Source organism: Photinus pyralis, unplaced genomic scaffold (genome assembly GCF_008802855.1).
Source record: "Photinus pyralis isolate 1611_PpyrPB1 unplaced genomic scaffold, Ppyr1.3 Ppyr1.4_LG2, whole genome shotgun sequence".
Classification (NCBI taxonomy): domain Eukaryota; kingdom Metazoa; phylum Arthropoda; class Insecta; order Coleoptera; family Lampyridae; genus Photinus; species Photinus pyralis.
In genome coordinates this window covers 33047416-33066095 of record NW_022170403.1, presented here as the reverse complement: position 1 = coordinate 33066095, position 18680 = coordinate 33047416, and the positions used below count along the sequence as shown (strand labels likewise).

The 18680-nt window shown below is 38.3% G+C and overlaps 3 protein-coding genes across 5 annotated transcripts; all 3 read left to right on the top strand.

Moving 5' to 3' along the window:
- Window positions 1-1026: 1026 nt before the first annotated feature.
- Window positions 1027-3343, top strand: LOC116164490. Of its 3 annotated transcripts, none has more exons than XM_031478675.1 (3): window positions 1027-1773; window positions 1855-2665; window positions 2714-3343. In XM_031478675.1, the coding sequence occupies exons 2-3, from the start codon at window positions 1868-1870 to the stop codon at window positions 3152-3154; spliced, it is 1239 nt and encodes a 412-aa protein (XP_031334535.1). In that variant the 5' UTR covers window positions 1027-1773; window positions 1855-1867; the 3' UTR covers window positions 3155-3343. The 3 variants fall into 3 exon arrangements, with proteins under 3 accessions (XP_031334535.1, XP_031334536.1, XP_031334534.1); XM_031478676.1 differs by having other exon boundaries at window positions 1852-2665; XM_031478674.1 differs by having other exon boundaries at window positions 1029-1773; window positions 1866-2665.
- Window positions 3344-8729: 5386 nt separating this feature from the next.
- On the top strand, window positions 8730-11416 carry LOC116164492. The gene is made up of 3 exons (XM_031478677.1): window positions 8730-10083; window positions 10141-10925; window positions 10973-11416. Exons 2-3 carry the CDS (start codon window positions 10143-10145, stop codon window positions 11414-11416), a joined length of 1227 nt encoding a protein of 408 aa, XP_031334537.1. The 5' UTR covers window positions 8730-10083; window positions 10141-10142.
- Window positions 11417-17712: 6296 nt separating this feature from the next.
- On the top strand, window positions 17713-18371 carry LOC116164488. The gene is made up of 2 exons (XM_031478672.1): window positions 17713-18196; window positions 18244-18371. The coding sequence occupies exons 1-2, from the start codon at window positions 17804-17806 to the stop codon at window positions 18289-18291; spliced, it is 441 nt and encodes a 146-aa protein (XP_031334532.1). The 5' UTR covers window positions 17713-17803; the 3' UTR covers window positions 18292-18371.
- Window positions 18372-18680: the final 309 nt, after the last annotated feature.

The window sequence follows — 18680 nt, the reverse complement described above, 5'->3', positions numbered from 1 at the left end:
CAGAGTCGTTCAACTGAATTCCTTAAACAACATATAAGTCTGGAAATTACGAGAGGTAATGTGATATCTGTTCTAGCAACAATTCCATACCAAAAATGTTTCAACGAAGTTTTTTATATTTTGCATTGAATTTATTTTGTTATTCTTGCATTTGCAATTCAAAAAATGCTCTTAAATATTCTCTTGTAGAGCTTTGTATCACTTTTGCTTCAATGGTTTGTAGTGCATTTGGGGGTACAACATTTTCAAAATTCATACAATTTCGTTCCAGTTTTCGAATGAATGTACGGAAAGCACGCGCCGCGGTTCTACCCATTTCACCATAAATAACAATTAAATTCCAAAATAGGTGAAACCACTGCGAGTCATTTTTATATACATAGTGTCAATTCAATAAAATGGGAATAAGTCAGAAACTGTTAAAGATAGCTATAGGAACATGTATTGTCAAAATATGCCCATTTCGATTCTCTATCTCATGGAATAGTAAGAACATGGTCATTCCATTTAAAAAAACTGAGTTTTTAGTCTTTGAAGTTTCATAAATTTGGATATCCATAGGGGCGGTCGTACGCAACTTAACTTTTTTTTAAGTGCACTAAAAGAAAGCCCTATTCATTCTCTATGCACTGATAAAAATATGTTGCCATGACTACAACCGTTTTCAAGTAATCAATTATCAAGGTACCATCTGCATCCGCCATCTTTTTTCTTAAAGTCAAAATAACTTAAAAACCATAAATGGTAGATATCGACATATGGGCATCAAAAGAAGTGAAATTTCACGTAAAATCCAAAAATGCAAAAATAGGGGTTGCCATTTAAAATAACGAAGTTACTATCTACTTCCGGTGTTTCCGGAAGTGCGGCCATTTTGAAAATATTTTATATCGATTCGGCCTTCAGAGTAACTCCTAAGTGCAAATTTTCAAAAACCTACCTAAGTATTTTACTTTCCCAGAAACTTTTAACTAAAGCTCCCAAAAAAACACCCTGTATATTGGGTCACACACGTTAGGTTGGTAGCGGTTGATCTTCTGAAACCATGTTGATGTACGGTGAAATATAGGTCTCATTTACTCAGAAATTGCTCTTGTATAGGACCATTTCAAAAACTTGACTAAAATTGGGGATTATGCTGATCAGTCTGTAATTACTAATCTCCGACTGATGACCTGATTTGAATAAGGGACATATCCTAGCTATCTTCGATGCTGTTGGAAAAGTGGACGTATTGATTGATAAATTAAACAGAATACAAAGAGGTATTCTGAACACCATGGCACAATCTTTCACTAAAAAGCTCGGGACCTAATCATGACTTGATGTGTACTTATTAGGCAATTCCTTAATAGCTGTATAGACCTCATCTGTAGTAAATCTACTAATTGAAATATTGGGCATGTTGATAACCTTTGGACTGTAATCATTTATGGTTGATTGTGATGGTAAATAAACACTTTTGAAATAATCCAATACCCTCTGGTGTACACATTGAAGTAGCAGTAGCAGTAGAATTAATTACTATATACTTAGAAGCGGTTATGAAACGTTGACCTGCTATTGTAAACGACTTTTCTTAATGTAATTTATTGGTACGTACATAAACAACCAAAATGTTACAAGGCTTGACAATTTTTTAATTGGAACCCTAATAAAAAATCATGTTAATCTGTCATGCGATTACCCAACGATTAATTCTATCAAACAACAGTATTGCCAATAGTTGCTCGTGCTTAGTGTTTGATCCTTATCTACAAGATACCCATTAAGGTACGTACTTAATAGTGAAGATACTTATAGTGCAGTATAGCTTCCGCCTAATAACACGTAACTGTATGCTCGCTTAAGTAGATACATTGCAGATATGTCACGAGTAAAAGATAATGACGAGGAAGTCAAAAAGAAGATAGTTTCTCTGATTAAGGGCATTATAAAAGGTGACACGGAAAATTATAAACTCGAAATAACTAGAGCCTCCAAACCAGGTGATAACTGGCTGGGGTTAATGTACAGCGTATCAATTGTGAACGGAGTGAACTCTGAACTGAACCTAATCGTAAAGATGGCGCCCTACCAAGAGCCTTACAGGAAAGTGTTTCCTATTCGAGTAATCTATGATCGGGAAATATTTGTTTATGATAACGTTTCTCCTCAATTTGTGAAGCTGCAGGAGGAGAAAGGAGTGAAAATCATCTTCCAGCCCTTCGCGAAGCACTATGTGACATCATTGCAAAGTCATGGTGAAGCCCTTGTAATGGACAATATGAAAAGTAAGGGTTTCGTTACTGGTAATCATAGAGTCGAGGTCGACTACCCTCACGCTTTATTGGTGATGAAAGAGCTGGGAAAGTTTCACGCCATGTCATTGGCCATGAGAGATCAGAAACCTGGAGTCTTCAGGCACCTTCAGGACAACTGCCAAGAATCGTTCTTCAACAGTGATTCATTTGAACCCGTATTAACCATGATAAAAAACTTGGGCAATATTGTGCTCGAGTCATACGATCCTATTAGAGACAGCTTGTATATTGAACCTCTTAAACGCTCACTAAGTAAAGTCAATGACACCTTCGCCGGCATGAGGTTACAGGAACGGTATGGGGAGTACGCAGTAATAAATCATGGAGATGCTCAGATGAGGAATATCATGTTTAAGTATGGGGTAAGTGTGTATCATTTAAAACCGATCCTACTACACCACTTTGCTTAGGATTCCGCACACCCGTCCACGCCAACTGAACTATGCCTAATTGACTGGCAACTAGCTCACGTGGCATCGCCCGCGTTTGACATATTATGGTTTATCTTCGTTTGCACCGGCCAGGAGTTTAGAAACCGCCATTACAAGCAGCTACTGGAAGAATACTATGGCAGTATGTCCACTCTATTGCGACAACTGGGTAGCAATGCCGAGAAACTGCTACCATTTGATGTTTTAATGGAACACTTAAGGAAGTTCGCCCCGTATGGATTGTACATTGCGATTTGGATTGCAGCACTGAACATGAAGGAGAGCGCAAATATTCCAGATCTATACAACAGTAGCGAGGATGTAATCATTAATCACTTATCCGTTGCTCCAAGCCAAGCTTACATGACAAAAATCCGTGGAGTGATTTCGGATTTTATTGAGTATGGGTATACTTTCTAAACTTTTTTTAAATTGTTGTTACATTATTTTTTCATTTGATCATACAGTTAATTCGCTTTGCTTTGATGATAAAATATATAAATATACTCGTATCTACTGCCTTAAGGCTACCAAGCACGTTTTAGTGTAACTTTGGAATTGTAAAGACCTTTTTGTTTTATACATCAATTAAATTGTGAATTTAGGGTTTTCGATTTTTAGGCTGCACTATCTATTTTCTTTTTGGCTGCCCCTACTGCTTGTATGTTTTTCACCGACTATGTGGCTCAGTGGTAGAGCGTTGGGCTACATAGCCGGAGGTCGGGTGTTCGAACCTGGGCTGAGTTAATAATTAATTTTAGTTTCTCTACGTTCTGTTTTAAAACGAGCATTAAAAGCTGCAAGGTCGTTCGATTTATTCCGTTATCGCAGAACTTTTGCAAGTGACCCGAAATTCCAAGAATCAATGGGCAGTAATGAACTACTGAATTTGGAGAATTCAAACCGGCCATCCGAGTGAGATACCGGTTGGCGATTTTTAGGACCACCGTGGGCCGCACAATTAATTAAAGAAGTTTTAATTTATTTTGAGCTTATCGCAACGACACGCCGCCCGATTTGAATTTTCCTACATATTCCCTTCCCAAATTGACGATTGAATAAATAGGTAAGAACACGAGAGGAGCCATCTTGTTGGTTAGAAGAATTTGAGCGCATTCGTTGATTTCGACTGTTTTTTTTACTCCAAGGTAAGATACTATCTTAACCGTTAGGATTTATAAAGGGGGGTTTTGTTTCTTCCTCTGTATTTTCTTCATTTAGATAATTAATTACTTGCCGTTCCCGCTTTGGGAATTTGTTGTCCGTAATTCTGTTGTAGATTACCGTCAGTCTTTACCGTACCTTTTCGAAGCCCTGGATTAACCGATTTCTCCGATTGAAGAATCTGTGGCAGCCGTAACCGCGAGGTTTAGTCCGCCGTCCTCGTCCAGGCGCGAGATTATCGTCTGGTGGCGCCCGAAGCTCCGTCGACCGATCCCGCTGTTTCAAGCACATTTTAATACCGTATTTGTACTTTGTCCAGTAATTAAATATCCAGTAATTAAATATTTGTCCGTGCCTTACATTTTTTTGTTTCTTGTATGTGACGGGACGATAAAGACCGGAAAGATCGTCGCAATACTTCCGTTTCTAGTCAAGCAAGGACTAAGGGATGCATCTTTCAAAATACGGAAGTAGGTTGGATTCCTTAGGGGAAGACAAAGGTCGCCAAAGAAGAAAGCGTACCAGTACAAATCATGGTTTCCATCAGGGAGGAGACCGCTGTAACCAAATTCTGGGAAATTGAAGAAATCCAACCCCAAGAGGAAGTGATGTCGCAGGAATCCTAATAGGACGACGGTTTGGAAACCGCCAACAAACGAAACTATCACCAAACGGAAACTTAAATCGAGCTAGAAGTCGCACCGAGGACCGTACCACTCCCACAACCACCGCCTTTCCTGCAGGCGGTCCAAGATGTTCATTTAGAACAGATTCCCCCGTCCGCCAAAATTTAGGAACCATTAAACGTAAAAATAACCAGGAAGAAAATAAGTTAAGGTGAATTATTTAGAAGTAAAAATAAGAAAATGCCGCTAACGAAACTAGGAAACAAAAACGTAAACGATTTAAAACAACAGGAAGATGTTCTTGACAAGGACGAGGCGTCAGAAGTTCCTAACTAACAATATAATATTAAACTAGGTTATTAAGGAAGCAATTCTGTGATATAAATAGCATGTAGTTCTTATAATAAACATTATCAGTTCTCAACTGTCAAATTGTGCAACTCGTTGGGTGAAGTACTCAGTTTCCAAGCTACGAGATAATCCTCGAGCGAAATTTTATCTTGTATAAGATTTACTTGGAAGAGCTAAGGATTTATGATCCGTTCAACGGTCAAATCAATGATCGACCGACCATTTATCATTTTAATATTTATGAGTTCAAACAGATTTCAAGAGGAATTTCTCGATGGACTTTACGTCCTAAAAGTTCTATTTTCATGGTCACCAATGGACCAATTCTTAGGTAGGTCATACTCGCGAAACACCTCGAGAGCGATTTTTCCTAATTGGTCAAGTGGGGAAACTTCAACCACTAATTAAAAGGGAAATGAATCTAGGAATATCCTGATGGCATAAAGGGCACAATGCACGAGGAGATCAAGATTCGGGTATGTTCAAGGACTTTCAGTACTGTCGACACACCTAACACCTCACAACTATCGAACACAATCCATCTCTTCATCTACCCGGCAGTATACACCCACGTATATGGTACGTTATACCTGTTTGACCAAAGATGTCTTTTACCTCATAACAGATTTTCGACACTAGAAATGGTTCCTTCGATTTGGGAGTATAGCCAAAAGTTTCGTCTCTGCATAGTGGGCATTAAAATTTGCTTTTTACATATCTTGAGCGACCACAATTTTTCTGGAGATGGTTTCCTGAACGCCTAAAACATCCACGTCTTTTTTTGGATCTAAAAAAACAACATTCTGGACCCGGAATGAACATTCAGAACATTTTCGTCCCAATCATCGTCTTCTAAGTGTGCCTCATAGTAGCTAATGAATCTAGGACAGTTTTGCCAACATTATTAAGGTGTAACTGAATGTTTCTTTGGCTGCTGATCTTAAAATTTTAGAGTCGAATACCTTCCCTCTATGACTGATGGTCTCGTTCCCTCGACAAAAGTAAATTCTTGATCTTCATGAGCACTTTGTCCGCTTCTTGTGCTGCCATAAGAAAAAGAGCATAATATACTGATCTTTGATCATTGATGCTTAACAATCGGGTACCTACTGAGCGCATCAATATATGGGCCCCTGTCGATACAAACCTCAAAATCATACTCCTGCAAGTCTAATACCTAACGACTAATTCTGCGAGATAGATCTTTTTTGTTCATTGCGTTTATTTTAGTCGCATCCACCTGAAAACGATCAAAAGAAAAACATCCCAAGCCGCAGTGCTAGGTATATAATTAGTTGATTAATGCCTGAAGGGCCTCGCTCTACTCGTAATCTGCTTCTATTCCAGGTACGGTACTTTGGGCATTCAGAAGGAAGTGGTGGTCTCCAACAACACTCGATCATAACTTAATCGAGATGGCAAAGATACGGAGTAGGTAGGTACTAATTCCCAAATTCCTTGAAGGTAATAGTATATAATGCTGAAGGGGCGGCAGTTTCTCCTTATGAAGGACCGATCCTTGATATTAAATCTCCTTCATGACCCGATGAAGGAATTCCCAGCTAAATGACCGCTGGTTATCAGCGGGTAGAAAAATAAGTCAAAAGCGTCGGCACCCGCAGACTATGGTGAGCTTAATTTACAAAACTTGTGCGTCGAACAGAATCGTATGTAATGCAAAGGAACTTAAGCTGGGAATTAAACTGGTCCTTAAACTACCTTAAACGGGAACTAAAACCCTAAAAGAAATCGAAGGTAACCCCCCTTCGTTTACGACCTACCTATATAAGAGGACTAATGGTAGCTGGAGCAACAATTGTTGATGGAAATTGCAGTACAACAAATTACAGCTGACGATACTGTAGGATGAACGCAATTGTAAGTCCTCACTAGGAGTATACTCGAATCCGTCAACTAATTACTTCGGAATTCCCCAATTATGAATCCAATCGCCAGACATCAATATATTCGGAAGATGGCAATTAAAATTCCATGCGTTCTACCTCACGCTTTTAGGTGTTTTTTATTAAGCCACGTGTATTTCGATACGGCTTTTGAAGGAAAATAAAGGTGAAAGTGGACACTCACCAATCAAGGAAAGAAAATGCGCCATCAAATTGCGTTGTCAAATTCCAACAATAGATGGAGCCATTTATCAAATTGTTGCAATTGTTACGGGGGTATTTCAATAATTAATAAACCGTAAACAATAATAATTCTTCGTAATGGAGAAAATAATTCAGGACCACGGAACAAAGAACAAAAGAATTATTGTAACATTGCGAAACATAATGTGACGAAGAAAATTTGGAAGAAAAGAAAGAATCCAGAATTACGGCTCCTGCTGCTCTTGGTGGTATGGGTGGTTCGACGATACTGGAAAAAAACTGCTCGGAGAATTTAGGCGCCACTAATTTTCGTTAAATTCAGCCGTACAGGAAAAACTAGAAACCTGCTCCTGGTGATCTGGAAAAGCAAGACGAATAACGAGGAGAAAATAGAGAAAAGTAGCGAAATAGGAATAATATTTATTGTAGGGCGAATGATGAGAAATGGCAGTGGAACGATAGCAGAGAATTAAGCAATAAAATAACGGTACGAGATCTCGTCTCACAGTAAGACACAAAACTTGACTAAAAATTAATTAAACGGATGGTAAGGTGACTGAATTAATGTATTGGTTTTTTTTTTTTAAATAAACTTAACGGGCAATCATAAATGAATAAAGGTAAATTGGAGGTTGCTTAGCTATTGTTCCTGGCTCCTGAAGTTGTCCAGCGGTTGTTCGGCAGACTCGGTGAGTAGACCAGTGGCTAAATACGTGGAAAATAAGGACAGGGTGGAGGGTAGAAGGGATCAAATGGAAACGAAATTTGTAGGTATCGAGAGAAGATTGAAGACTGAAGACGGACAACTGAAGACTGAAGACGGACGACGGAAGACTGAAGACGGATGACTGAAGACTGAAGAAGACGAAGAGTTCGAAGCAGTACGGTACAGGTATAACAGGTATAACAAATAAGAACTAAAAAATACAATACAATAAATATAAGCGATACAGAAACACGAATACTTACAAAAGTGGTTGAAATCCGGCGAGCAAGAGGTAAAGTATATATATTGGTTGTAGATGAAAAATCGCAAAACACAAGTGCGCCTCTCCTCTACTCTTGATCCCCAAAATAGGGTTTAAAAGGACGAATACTAATTCCTTTTGTTAAGTAGGGTGAACTTCAAGAGGCTAATAACAGTAATACCAATATAATTAAGGAACGTAAAAAGTTAGCCGGAAAAGAATAGATTTTTGAAAAGAGCGGGAAAGAATAGCGTAGTTTACACGAAATAACAACAGATGGCCATGAAACGAATCAGAGGCGTAACATTAAATAAAATGTATTACACATAAGCTTTGAAAATTAGAATAGTGAAAACAGTAATGAAAGAAGAAGCGTTTAGAGCGTGAAAAGGAAGATACAATCGTAAGAAAAGGGCAAGAATCGAAAGAAGCGAAGAAATCAAAAGAAGAGATTTAATGAAATGAGTTCAAATTCCTAACCTAAAAATCAAAATAAATAATGCAAAAATAAAGTAAAAATGGACCTGTAACAATAAGTCTTTTGAAGTTCAAGATTTTTTGATCAGACAATTCAAATAATACAAATATTTAGAAGAAGATTGAAATTGAAGCAATTCAAAAAACAGTTTAACGAGAGAATTTCTCCGACAAAAACCGTTCCTCAACAGTTTGTCTAATATAACTTTTATCTGGAAAATGCACACTTTGTTGTCACCATTCTTACAAACATACTTTTATTCACGTTCGCTATGAAGTGGTATATGTGTAAATTTTCGTATCTGGAACAAAACTCAAATTTGAAAACAGAACTTTTAATATTCTAAAACGACATGAAATTATACTGCGCATAACCTCGCAAACACTTTTTTCTCTGCAACCAACAACTTCTTGAAGTAGTTTGTTCATTTGTTTTACATGAGTAAAGACTTTTTCTATCTGTTTCGTTATGTATGTAACGACCTATTCCGTCTTGCATTCCTTTTGATTACTATCTTTCACCGACTACTCGCTTGGTTTTTTCTTCTCTTCGCTGCAATCGGCTCCTCGTTCTACCATCAGAATTACTGGACGGCGGACTAGAAGTATGGCGAAAAAAGTCACCACATCTTCATAAATATAAAATAGGCTTGCCAAGGAAGAAAATATGAAAACAGTAAACAGAGTAAATCCAGGAGCGTTTGAGGAAGCCATTACGAATAAAAATGGGAGCAAGAGAAGAATATTGAGTACCTACCAGAGAAGAGGAAAAAGTAGGCGAGCTGACGTTACAAGAGCTAAGCCTGACGAGGACATAAGATTTCTAGATACCTTGGGCGCTATCGAACAACAGACGGAAATCTCGAGTCATAGGACTCAAATTGGAAGGATGAATTAAAGGAAGACCGGAATCCTACGCATGGGGTGATTTTCAAATCAATGCTCAAGAAAAGAAATTGGATTTCGCAGAGATAAGGATGTCAAGGTGGAATATGGGAGAGAAGAAGAGGCATATGGTTACAAACAAGTAGTTCAGAGAGCATATAGGAACTGTGGAGCCGTAGACGAAAGGTCAGGAAAGAAGATTTGAATGGTATGGGTATATGTGAAGGAGAGATGAAGGTCTAAAAGAAAATCGATAAATTGGATAGAGGAGAATTTGAGTGAAACACATTTCATGCATGAGAATACGAGATGAGGTAGAGGAAAAAATCGAGAAATAGCGATCCCTATGTGTTAGAGATAAGCTAAAGATAAAGAAAAAGGAGCAGATGAATTATGTGGGAGCAGATGAATTATGTGGGAGCAGATTTATAGTGCTACAGCACAAGTGTGCCATTAAAGTCGGGTCACAAAATATGTACGTCACGCCGGAGATGGCACAAAATAAGCACCAAATTTAGATACATCTGCGACAAGGAAGCGCCCATTATTGACTGTTTACATAAATGACCTCTGATATGCAACAGTCCTTGACATTTGATCCTACGATTGTCGGAGATCTATACATACGAAGCTGATATACAAATGTTGCCCAAATAACATGATTGTAACGGTTCCTAGCAATCTAAATTTACCGATGAACCTCAAAGCAACATTCAATATTACCTCAACGTGTAATATTAGTTAAGATTCCCAACATAATTAGTCAATAAGTAAGTATCACTAGAAACTTGAGTACCTACCTATGTCTAATACGTTTGTCGTTACAGCAATGTCGGCAGTTTCCAGCCATCAGATTGAAGAGAAGATATTACCAATTGTTAAGAGCTTTCTAAATAGCAATGGAGAGCGGCATAAGATAGATATTTCTCCCGCTTCCCAACCTGGAGAGAATTACCTGGGTCTTATATATACCGTCACAATCACAGACAAAAAAGACGAGAAACTACATTTGATCATAAAATTGGCGCCTTTCCAAGAACATTACCGAAACATCTTCCCCATCAAGGAGGTTTACAACCGGGAAATATTTTTCTACCAAAATGTCTCAACTGAGCTTGTAAGGATACAAGAAGAAATGGGAATCAGCGACGTTTTTCAACCCTTCCCAAAGCTCTACTTAACAAGGACGCAAGATAGAGGCGAAGCACTTGTAATGGACAATATGAAGAAGAAGAGTTTCACCACCGTAAGCCAACGGGTCGAAGCAGATTACCCACACGCCTTGTTAGTGATGAGAGATCTAGGAAAACTTCACGCTTTATCGTACGCGATCAAGGATCACAAACCTGACACATTCAAGTACTTTGAGCAAAACCTGCAAGAATCGTTTTACAATAGCAGTTTCTTGGAATCAGTCATTGAGATGATCGTACCGTTAGGAAACAAGGTGCTAAAGTCATACGATGCGGAAAAAGAGAGTCTTCACTTTGAAAGCTTAAAGGGTTCACTGGAAAAGGCGGCCGACACCTTAAGAAGCCTGCTAGAGGTTGGGGAATACTGCGTGATTAACCATGGAGATGCCCAAACAAGAAACTTTCTGTTCAGATACGGGGTAAGTTGATAGGTAAACCTGCTCAACGTCTATCAAGCTTTGCTTAGGATCCAACACACCCATCTGAACCCACAGAATTATGCATGCTCGACTGGCAATTGGTACGCATCGGTTCCCCAGCTCTGGATATACTTTTTTTTATTTTTGTTTGTACCAATCAAGAACTTAGAAGTAAGTATTACACACGGTTATTGGAGGAATATTACAGTAGCCTATCCGATGTATTGCGCCGACTCGGAAGCGACCCCGCCAAATTACTACCCTATGATGTGTTAATGGATCATTTGAGAGAGTGCGCCCCTTACGGTTTGATTATGGCGGTATTGCTGATAGCAATGAACATGAAAGAAAGTAAAAATGTTCCCGATTTGTACAACTGGACCGCTGATCAGGCGATTGTTGAGGAGTTTGCTGTCGTTCCCAGCGATGAATATGTGACCAGAGTTCGTGAGGTGATTTCGGATTTTTTCAAGTATGGATATAAGTTCTAATATTCAATAAATTATTATTTTTATTGTTGTTCTATTTCACCATAAATAAAACGCTCGAATCGCCAATGACCCATTTTGAGTAAGTCCGTGATAATACTATAACAATAGATCGGAATTCATTTTAGCACAAAAAATGTGCTCCAAGACAACTTTCCTCAACGTAGAAGTATCCTTGGAGGGTCTTACACGTCAATCTAACGAGAGATGGAATGCCCGTCAACCGTGGACGGTTAGCAGAGCAGTAGGGTTTTGGTCTTCATATAATTACCTTAATCTAGGGGGAAACAACTTTGAATTTTTGGTTTACACCCCTCTGAATTATTTTGAATTAACGTGAATTAATTTGAATTAGCGTGATTTAACGTGAATTAATTTAAATTTACGTGAATTATTTTGAATTAACGTGAATTAATTTGAATTAGCGTGATTTAACGTGAATTAATTTAAATTTACGTGAATTATTTTGAATTAACGTGAATTAATTTGAATTAGCGTGATTTAACGTGAATTAATTTAAATTTACGTGAATTAATTTGAATTAACGTGAATTAATTTGAATTTGAATTTTTGGTGTACACCAAAAATTGTACTTGTTTCCCCCTAGACCTTAACCCTTCAAAGAACCTACGGACAACCGCTAAACCGGCGCGGCTATAAAAAATAACAATTTTAGGACTAATTCAGACTCTTAACAGGAATTCAAGAAGAATCAACTGGCATCTTCTTACGAATAAATCCCTCTGATAAACCCGCTAAAGAAATTTACATAGGAAGTTTATAATTAAATCGATACATAATGCAAACAGTACTGGCTCAACATCAGTACCAATTCATTTCCGATTGAACTAAAAATATTTCAAAGGAAAACTGCTTGATTTATACTGTCCGGATGTAACTGGAGCCTTTTAACCTTTCCGTACGGGAGCGGGGTAACTCAGTTACCCCAGAGATAATGTTTTGGCTTAAACTTCTCTTTCGCGACTTTAAGGGCCTTGTCCTTCCAGGTAATCCTTCCTCGGCCAATTTTACGTCAATTATATGTCATTTTAAAATTGGCGTTGAATTACCTAAACTAAATAAGGTTATAAACCATCGGGGTACGTTGGTCGGTTACCCAGCGCAGAATTGAAAAATTCGAAACCGTTCGCAAGTTACCGTGTACACAGACGGATGGACGGACGAACAGAGAGTCCAAATGACCTAAATTGAATCAGTTAGTCGCTTCACCATTGTCTACCTATTACCATTGAATAAAGATCTATTATTCAATGCTATTACTGAAAACAGAATGGGAAGATCGAAATCGTTCGCGAGTTTATTTTATTTTATTATTATTCCTCTCTTGTTTTGGGCCCTCAACAGGCATGCGCCCAATTACAGAGTGACTCGCATAATGCTATTTAGAGGTGCCGGGTGACCCAATAAGACCGTTCCTCGGCCATATCTCGGGAACCGTTCATCCTATGACTTAGGGGTAATTTTCCCAATATTTGAGGTTAGGAACGAGATTTTGAAAAACGGTTTTCACTGGCCTCTTTGGATGTTATTTGACTACTTTTTCATAAAGAAAAAGTCATTATTCCATTTGATTTTTTGATTTTTTTAGGATTTTGGGTCATAGTGTCAAAACTAGCCCCCTGGCGGAGATGGACTCAACTAAATTAACTATATTTTGTTAAAATCGGTCAAATGGTTAAGAAGTTAGAGCAGGTTATTGCAAAAACAATTGAACGCCCCACGCCATCTTTGTTTTTGAAATAACTGAGTTTTTGTTTATACGAAAATGATAGATAAACTGGTTCTCTTTAAAAATTTGAAAAAAGAATGTTTAGTTTATTATGCGAAATTTAAAGAAAATGCAATTTTAAAATTTAAGATGGCAGTTACGCCCTCTGGTGGTCATTTTTAGAACTTGAAAATATTTTCCAGCGATTACCGATTTACGCAATAATATTTAGTTGTTAACAGACAACATTTAAGCTGGGGTAACGGAGTTACCCCACTCCGGTGAGTACGTAATGCTTCAGAAGGTACTTAGACGTTAGGGAGGGTAGTTAGAGAGCTAATTTTGTTATTTTAATTTGACAATTTTCAAAATTAATTAAACCAACCTTATTTTCATAAGACGAAGAATAGCATGCGTCATGTGACGTTTTAATGGCGCGATAAAATTATTATACCTCAGCATCAGCAGCATAAAAGTAAAGTTTGGGGTATAGTGAAAAATGTAGAATAAATTTGTTACATCATCAATAGGTTAGGTATGCCCCCTCCTGACGTTCCTCTTGCATATAAGGGAATATATTCGATCATGATAGGGGGACCCCCCCCCCCTTCATGTTACCCATTGTTCTCGAAAAAGAGTCGCACAAGAAAGTTATAGTTTATGCACACCAATTTATTTCGATGAGACCTTTCATTATAATATCATGAAGAGTAGAACGTGTGTTTACTCCTCCCCCCCCCCTCCCCCCGAATTTACAAAAGTTTTAGTTGGCACCATTAAAGGCATGCGTATGCAAAATCTGAGACCCATTGGTTGTCATATGTAAAAGTTATGCGCGTTTTACTATCTAAAACGTCATCTGAGGAAATAATTCATGCCCCCCCCCCCCTCCCAGACAACGTCTGGCACACCTTTCAAGGTATAGGGTAACTATGCAAAAAAATTCAGGACGCTAGGACCATTCCCATAGAACGGCAGGGGCATTTTTAAATATTCGCCGAAAGTACTTTGACGTGCAAATTATTACGGACTGCCGTGCATTCTGTAGGTGTTTCTAACCAGAGAAGGCCCTTTCCGCTATGAGCTAAAGTGTAACTTCAGCCACAAGTTTCCGTTTCCTAATCCCAAAATAGGGGAAGATCCAAATTATAACGATAAGCATCTATTCTCCGCCTTGAAGTTTCATACCCGAATTTAGGACCACACCGCATATTTGTGGTGTCGACCAGCCCTGCTGAACACCCGGTATGTAGAAGCGTTTTAAGTTGGGCGCTTCCAAGGTCGCTCCGAAAGTATTTGCGTTCGTTCTAGGAGTTGAAAATAGAACCTAACGGTAAAGCCCATCACACAATAATGAAAAAAATAAGGAATAAGAAATATGAAATAAGGAATAATAAATAAGGAATAACAATTTTATTCTCAATCTATTGACCTTTATGGATTTGCACACAACACTGAAATCTGAAATAAACCTAGGAAATAAGAAATAATAATTTCGTTCATTCCTATTTCATATTGCGAACCAATGACATTAGAAGAGGCGTGCACGCGTATTCTATATTTATTATTTTATTTTATCTTGTTAACATAAAATAAAAAAGTATGAGGTGTTGTTTTTGTGAAGTTATGAACTCGGAATTATATTTGATGTCGCGTCTGTGCAATCAGGGCCGCCGTTAGCCTCGACGGGCCCCGGGAATATTTTTTGACCGGGCCCCTATAATTGAAATTTTTGTTGTCCATCACCCTTATCTTAAACTAGACATTTTCAATCTTGACTACTTAGATTTGAAAGGAGACCATTTGAATAATATTTTCATACAGACACAGTAATTTTTATAATTTATTATCAAATAACCAAATTACAATTTAACTCTGCGGATTTTCTTATTAGAAAAAGTGAATATCACTCGCTCAAAATTAATTTCTCTAGCAAGTTGAGCTTCAAGAGCTAATGTACCGAGAATGATCTAACGATCTTGACCCATAGTCGATCTCAAACGGTTTTTTACTTAGCGAGCCTTCTGCCACTGTGCCGCAATTAGGAAATTTTGCTCAATGGTATGGTTTTTTGAATCTTCTGCTGTGCTGTTTTTTTTTATATTCTGCTCTCTCATATAGAGATATGCATATGCAGATTTCTGTTAAAAAATACAATTAAAAATCAGGTTTCAAAATCTCTTTAGGCCGGGCCCCGGAATATGACCGGGCCCCGGGGCAAATGCCCCGGCTGACCGGTATCGGCGGCCCTGGGTGCAATTAGCCTGCTATTGCCTTACATTTAGTTGCCATTATAATGACATAAATTCAAACGGCATGAGTGTTCTGATTGGCTGTTGCTATTTGTTTGTTGTGTTTTGCGTGTACGGCGTCACTATTTCTTATTCCTTATTTTTTCCATTGTGTGATGGGCTTAATTGATTTATAATATATTCGCTGTAGCTTTGCCGGTATGTCCTTAGCGCTTAATTTTTGAAGACACAACCTTACATCGTTTTTGTCCTTTTCTAACTTATGTGTATCATCCTCACCTTAACTTTTGGGTACATCTAAACGCCCCGAGCAATTCTCAGATATTGCTATTAACAATTGAGATTTGCTTTTGTTACAAATTTTAAGATTAGTGGTGTTAAACATTTTATATGCTAATGTTGTGATATATATTAATAATTTCTAATGAAATTGCGACACCGCATAGTCAATGAACCGTGCAGTTTATAAATGGGAATACCTAATTACAAACCAACAAAGGTACAGCGAATATGCTATAATTTCTAGAGTTGTGTTTCAACCGCCGTTTTGCGTCCGAAAGCTCGTGTCATTTAGACGACGAGGGCAAATTAATATTTCAGAATTGTTTTTGTTTCTTATGTTAATTTAAAACGAGCATTAAAACCACAAGATCATGCAGGTTTGTGCCGTAATCAAATTAATAAGTGACTTTTATGCTGATTTTAGGGAATTAACAATTAGCCTTAGATTGCTAGAAATTTCAATCCGGCCAATTAAGTAAGTGAAATTAACAGTGGCTCAATTAATGTGTTGCAGTAAGCGTCATTCCACATAGTGGTGTGGGGCATCAAAAGAATCGCTTTTAATTAGTCGGAACTTTAAGACCAATTACAAATTTTTAGGACGTGAGCAGGCCGCACAATTAATTAAAAGAATTGTAATTTTTGAACACTATAACCGAATACGCTGGCCGGCCCGGAATTTCCTATTTTCCCACTCCGTATTTTGGGAAGTATATATACGGTAAACACTTAATCCATAGGGGATCTTGTTCCTTTGGTGTATAACCGTATCTAAACCTATTTGCATGTTGCATCTTCTCAAAGTTACATTTCGTAAGTGCCGTGAATTTATATTGCATTCATACCGTTTAATTTTTGCTTTTACGTATAGTTTACCGCACCGTCTCTGTAGCTTTGGATTTTTCTTACACAGTAACTTCTACCGCTCTGTTTAATTACAAGGTACGCTTTTTGTTACTTTCTGTTTCATTAATCATAAAGGAAGGATATTGTTTCGCTCTCCTGCATTTGCTTTCTCGTAGATAGTGCTACCGAATCCGATTATTTACTGTTCCCGCTTGCCCTTTAGAATCCCTGGGGCTCCCGTTTACTCCGTTTGAGGTTGTTCCAGGCTTCCGAGACCGATCCGCCAGACCACTGCTACCGCCGGCCTTGACTAGGGGCAAGGCCGTACCCTTGGTGGCGCTCGAGCCCGTCCGTCCGATAGACTTCCACCACTTTCATCCACTCACATGATGTAGTGACTATAATTTGTAAATATATTTATTTTTCTTGTAAATTAAATTATAATCATTATTCCGCCAATGCTTAAGTAATTTTTGATGCGCGGATTTATTACCGTAGTTCGTCGCGTCCGAGCAGGGAAGCGCCATCCATCCATTAAAAGTTGAGCACTGTTCCTAGCAGACAAATATGGCGTGTGTGTCCGATTTCCATTTCAATCAACAGCACTTTGACATTTGTCTGCATCTATACATAAGAAGAAGATAAGAATGAATTTTTCATCATAACATGATATGAATGGGTCATCGAAAATGAGCATCAATCATAAATTAACGACATATTTTGTAATTGAGCAATCTCAAATTATTGGCAAAAATTAAAGGTTATCAGACTGACTGTAGCACCCTTACATCTACACAAACAATCAGTTCATCTGTCGCCTGGCTTCTTTGTCAACGAGTATAGTTTATGTACCACCACAAACTACTGCTACAGAGTTACGTTGCAGCAATGACGGAATTTTCCAATAATCACATCGAACAGACTATTATCAATTGCTAAGAGCCTTTTAAATGGCAAGGAAGGGAAATACAAGATAGAGATATCGGCTGCTACCAAACCTGGGGATAATTATCTAGGGATTATCTACAACGTCACAATCACAGATAATGAAGATGAAACAAACCCCGAACTACATTTAACTATAAAATTGGCGCCCTTTCAAGAAGTTTATCGAAACGTATTTCCCATAAAAGAAATTTACGACCGGGAAATATTTTTCTACGATAACGTCTCGACGGAGTTTATAAATATACAAGAGGAAATGGGAGTCGAACAAGTCTTTCGACTCTTTCCGGAGCACTACTTAACGAAAATGAAAGAGAGAGAGAAGAGGCGCTCATAATGGACAACAAGAAAAAGAATGGTTTCGTCACCGTAAACCATAGGGTCGAAGCAGATTACCCACACGCTTTGTTGGTGATGAGAGATTTGGGCAAACTTCACGCCTTGTCGTATGCGATGAAGGATCATAAACCGAGTACCTTCAAGTATTTACAGGGCAACTTACAAGAAACATTTTTCAATAGCGATTTTTTTAAATCCGTGCTTGAAATGATACCCGTGTTAGCAGACAAGGTGCTAAAGTCCTACAATCCAGAAACAGAAACTTTTAAAAGTGCAATCGAAAACGCTGCCCAAACTTTTAGAGGCTTGTTGGACGTTGAGCGATATGGAGAATATGCCGTAATTAACCATGGAGACCCCGAAATGAGAAATTATCTTTTTAGATACGGGGTAAGTTGACAGGTATACCGCCACAACCTCTACAAAGTTTTGCTTAGGATACAACACGTCCATCTGAACCCACAGAATTATGCATGGTCGACTAGCAACTCACACACGTAGGATCACCGGCTTTGGACATACATTTCTTTATTTTTGTCTGTACCAATCAGGAACTTAGAAATAAGTATTACTCGCAGTTATTGGAGGAATATTACAGTAGCCTGTCCACCGTATTACGCCAACTGGGATGCGATCGCGCCAAATTACTACCGTTTGATGTTTTACTGGATCACATGAGAGAGTTCGCTCCTTTCGGTTTGCTGATGGCGACTTGGATTGTAGCGATGAACCTGAAGGAAAGCAAAAATATTCCCGATTTGTACAACAGCGCAACTGAGCATGCGATAGTTGATGAGTTTGCCGTCGTTCCCAGCGATAGATACGTGACGAGGATTCGGGAGGTGATTTCCGACTTCTTAAGTACGGATATAAG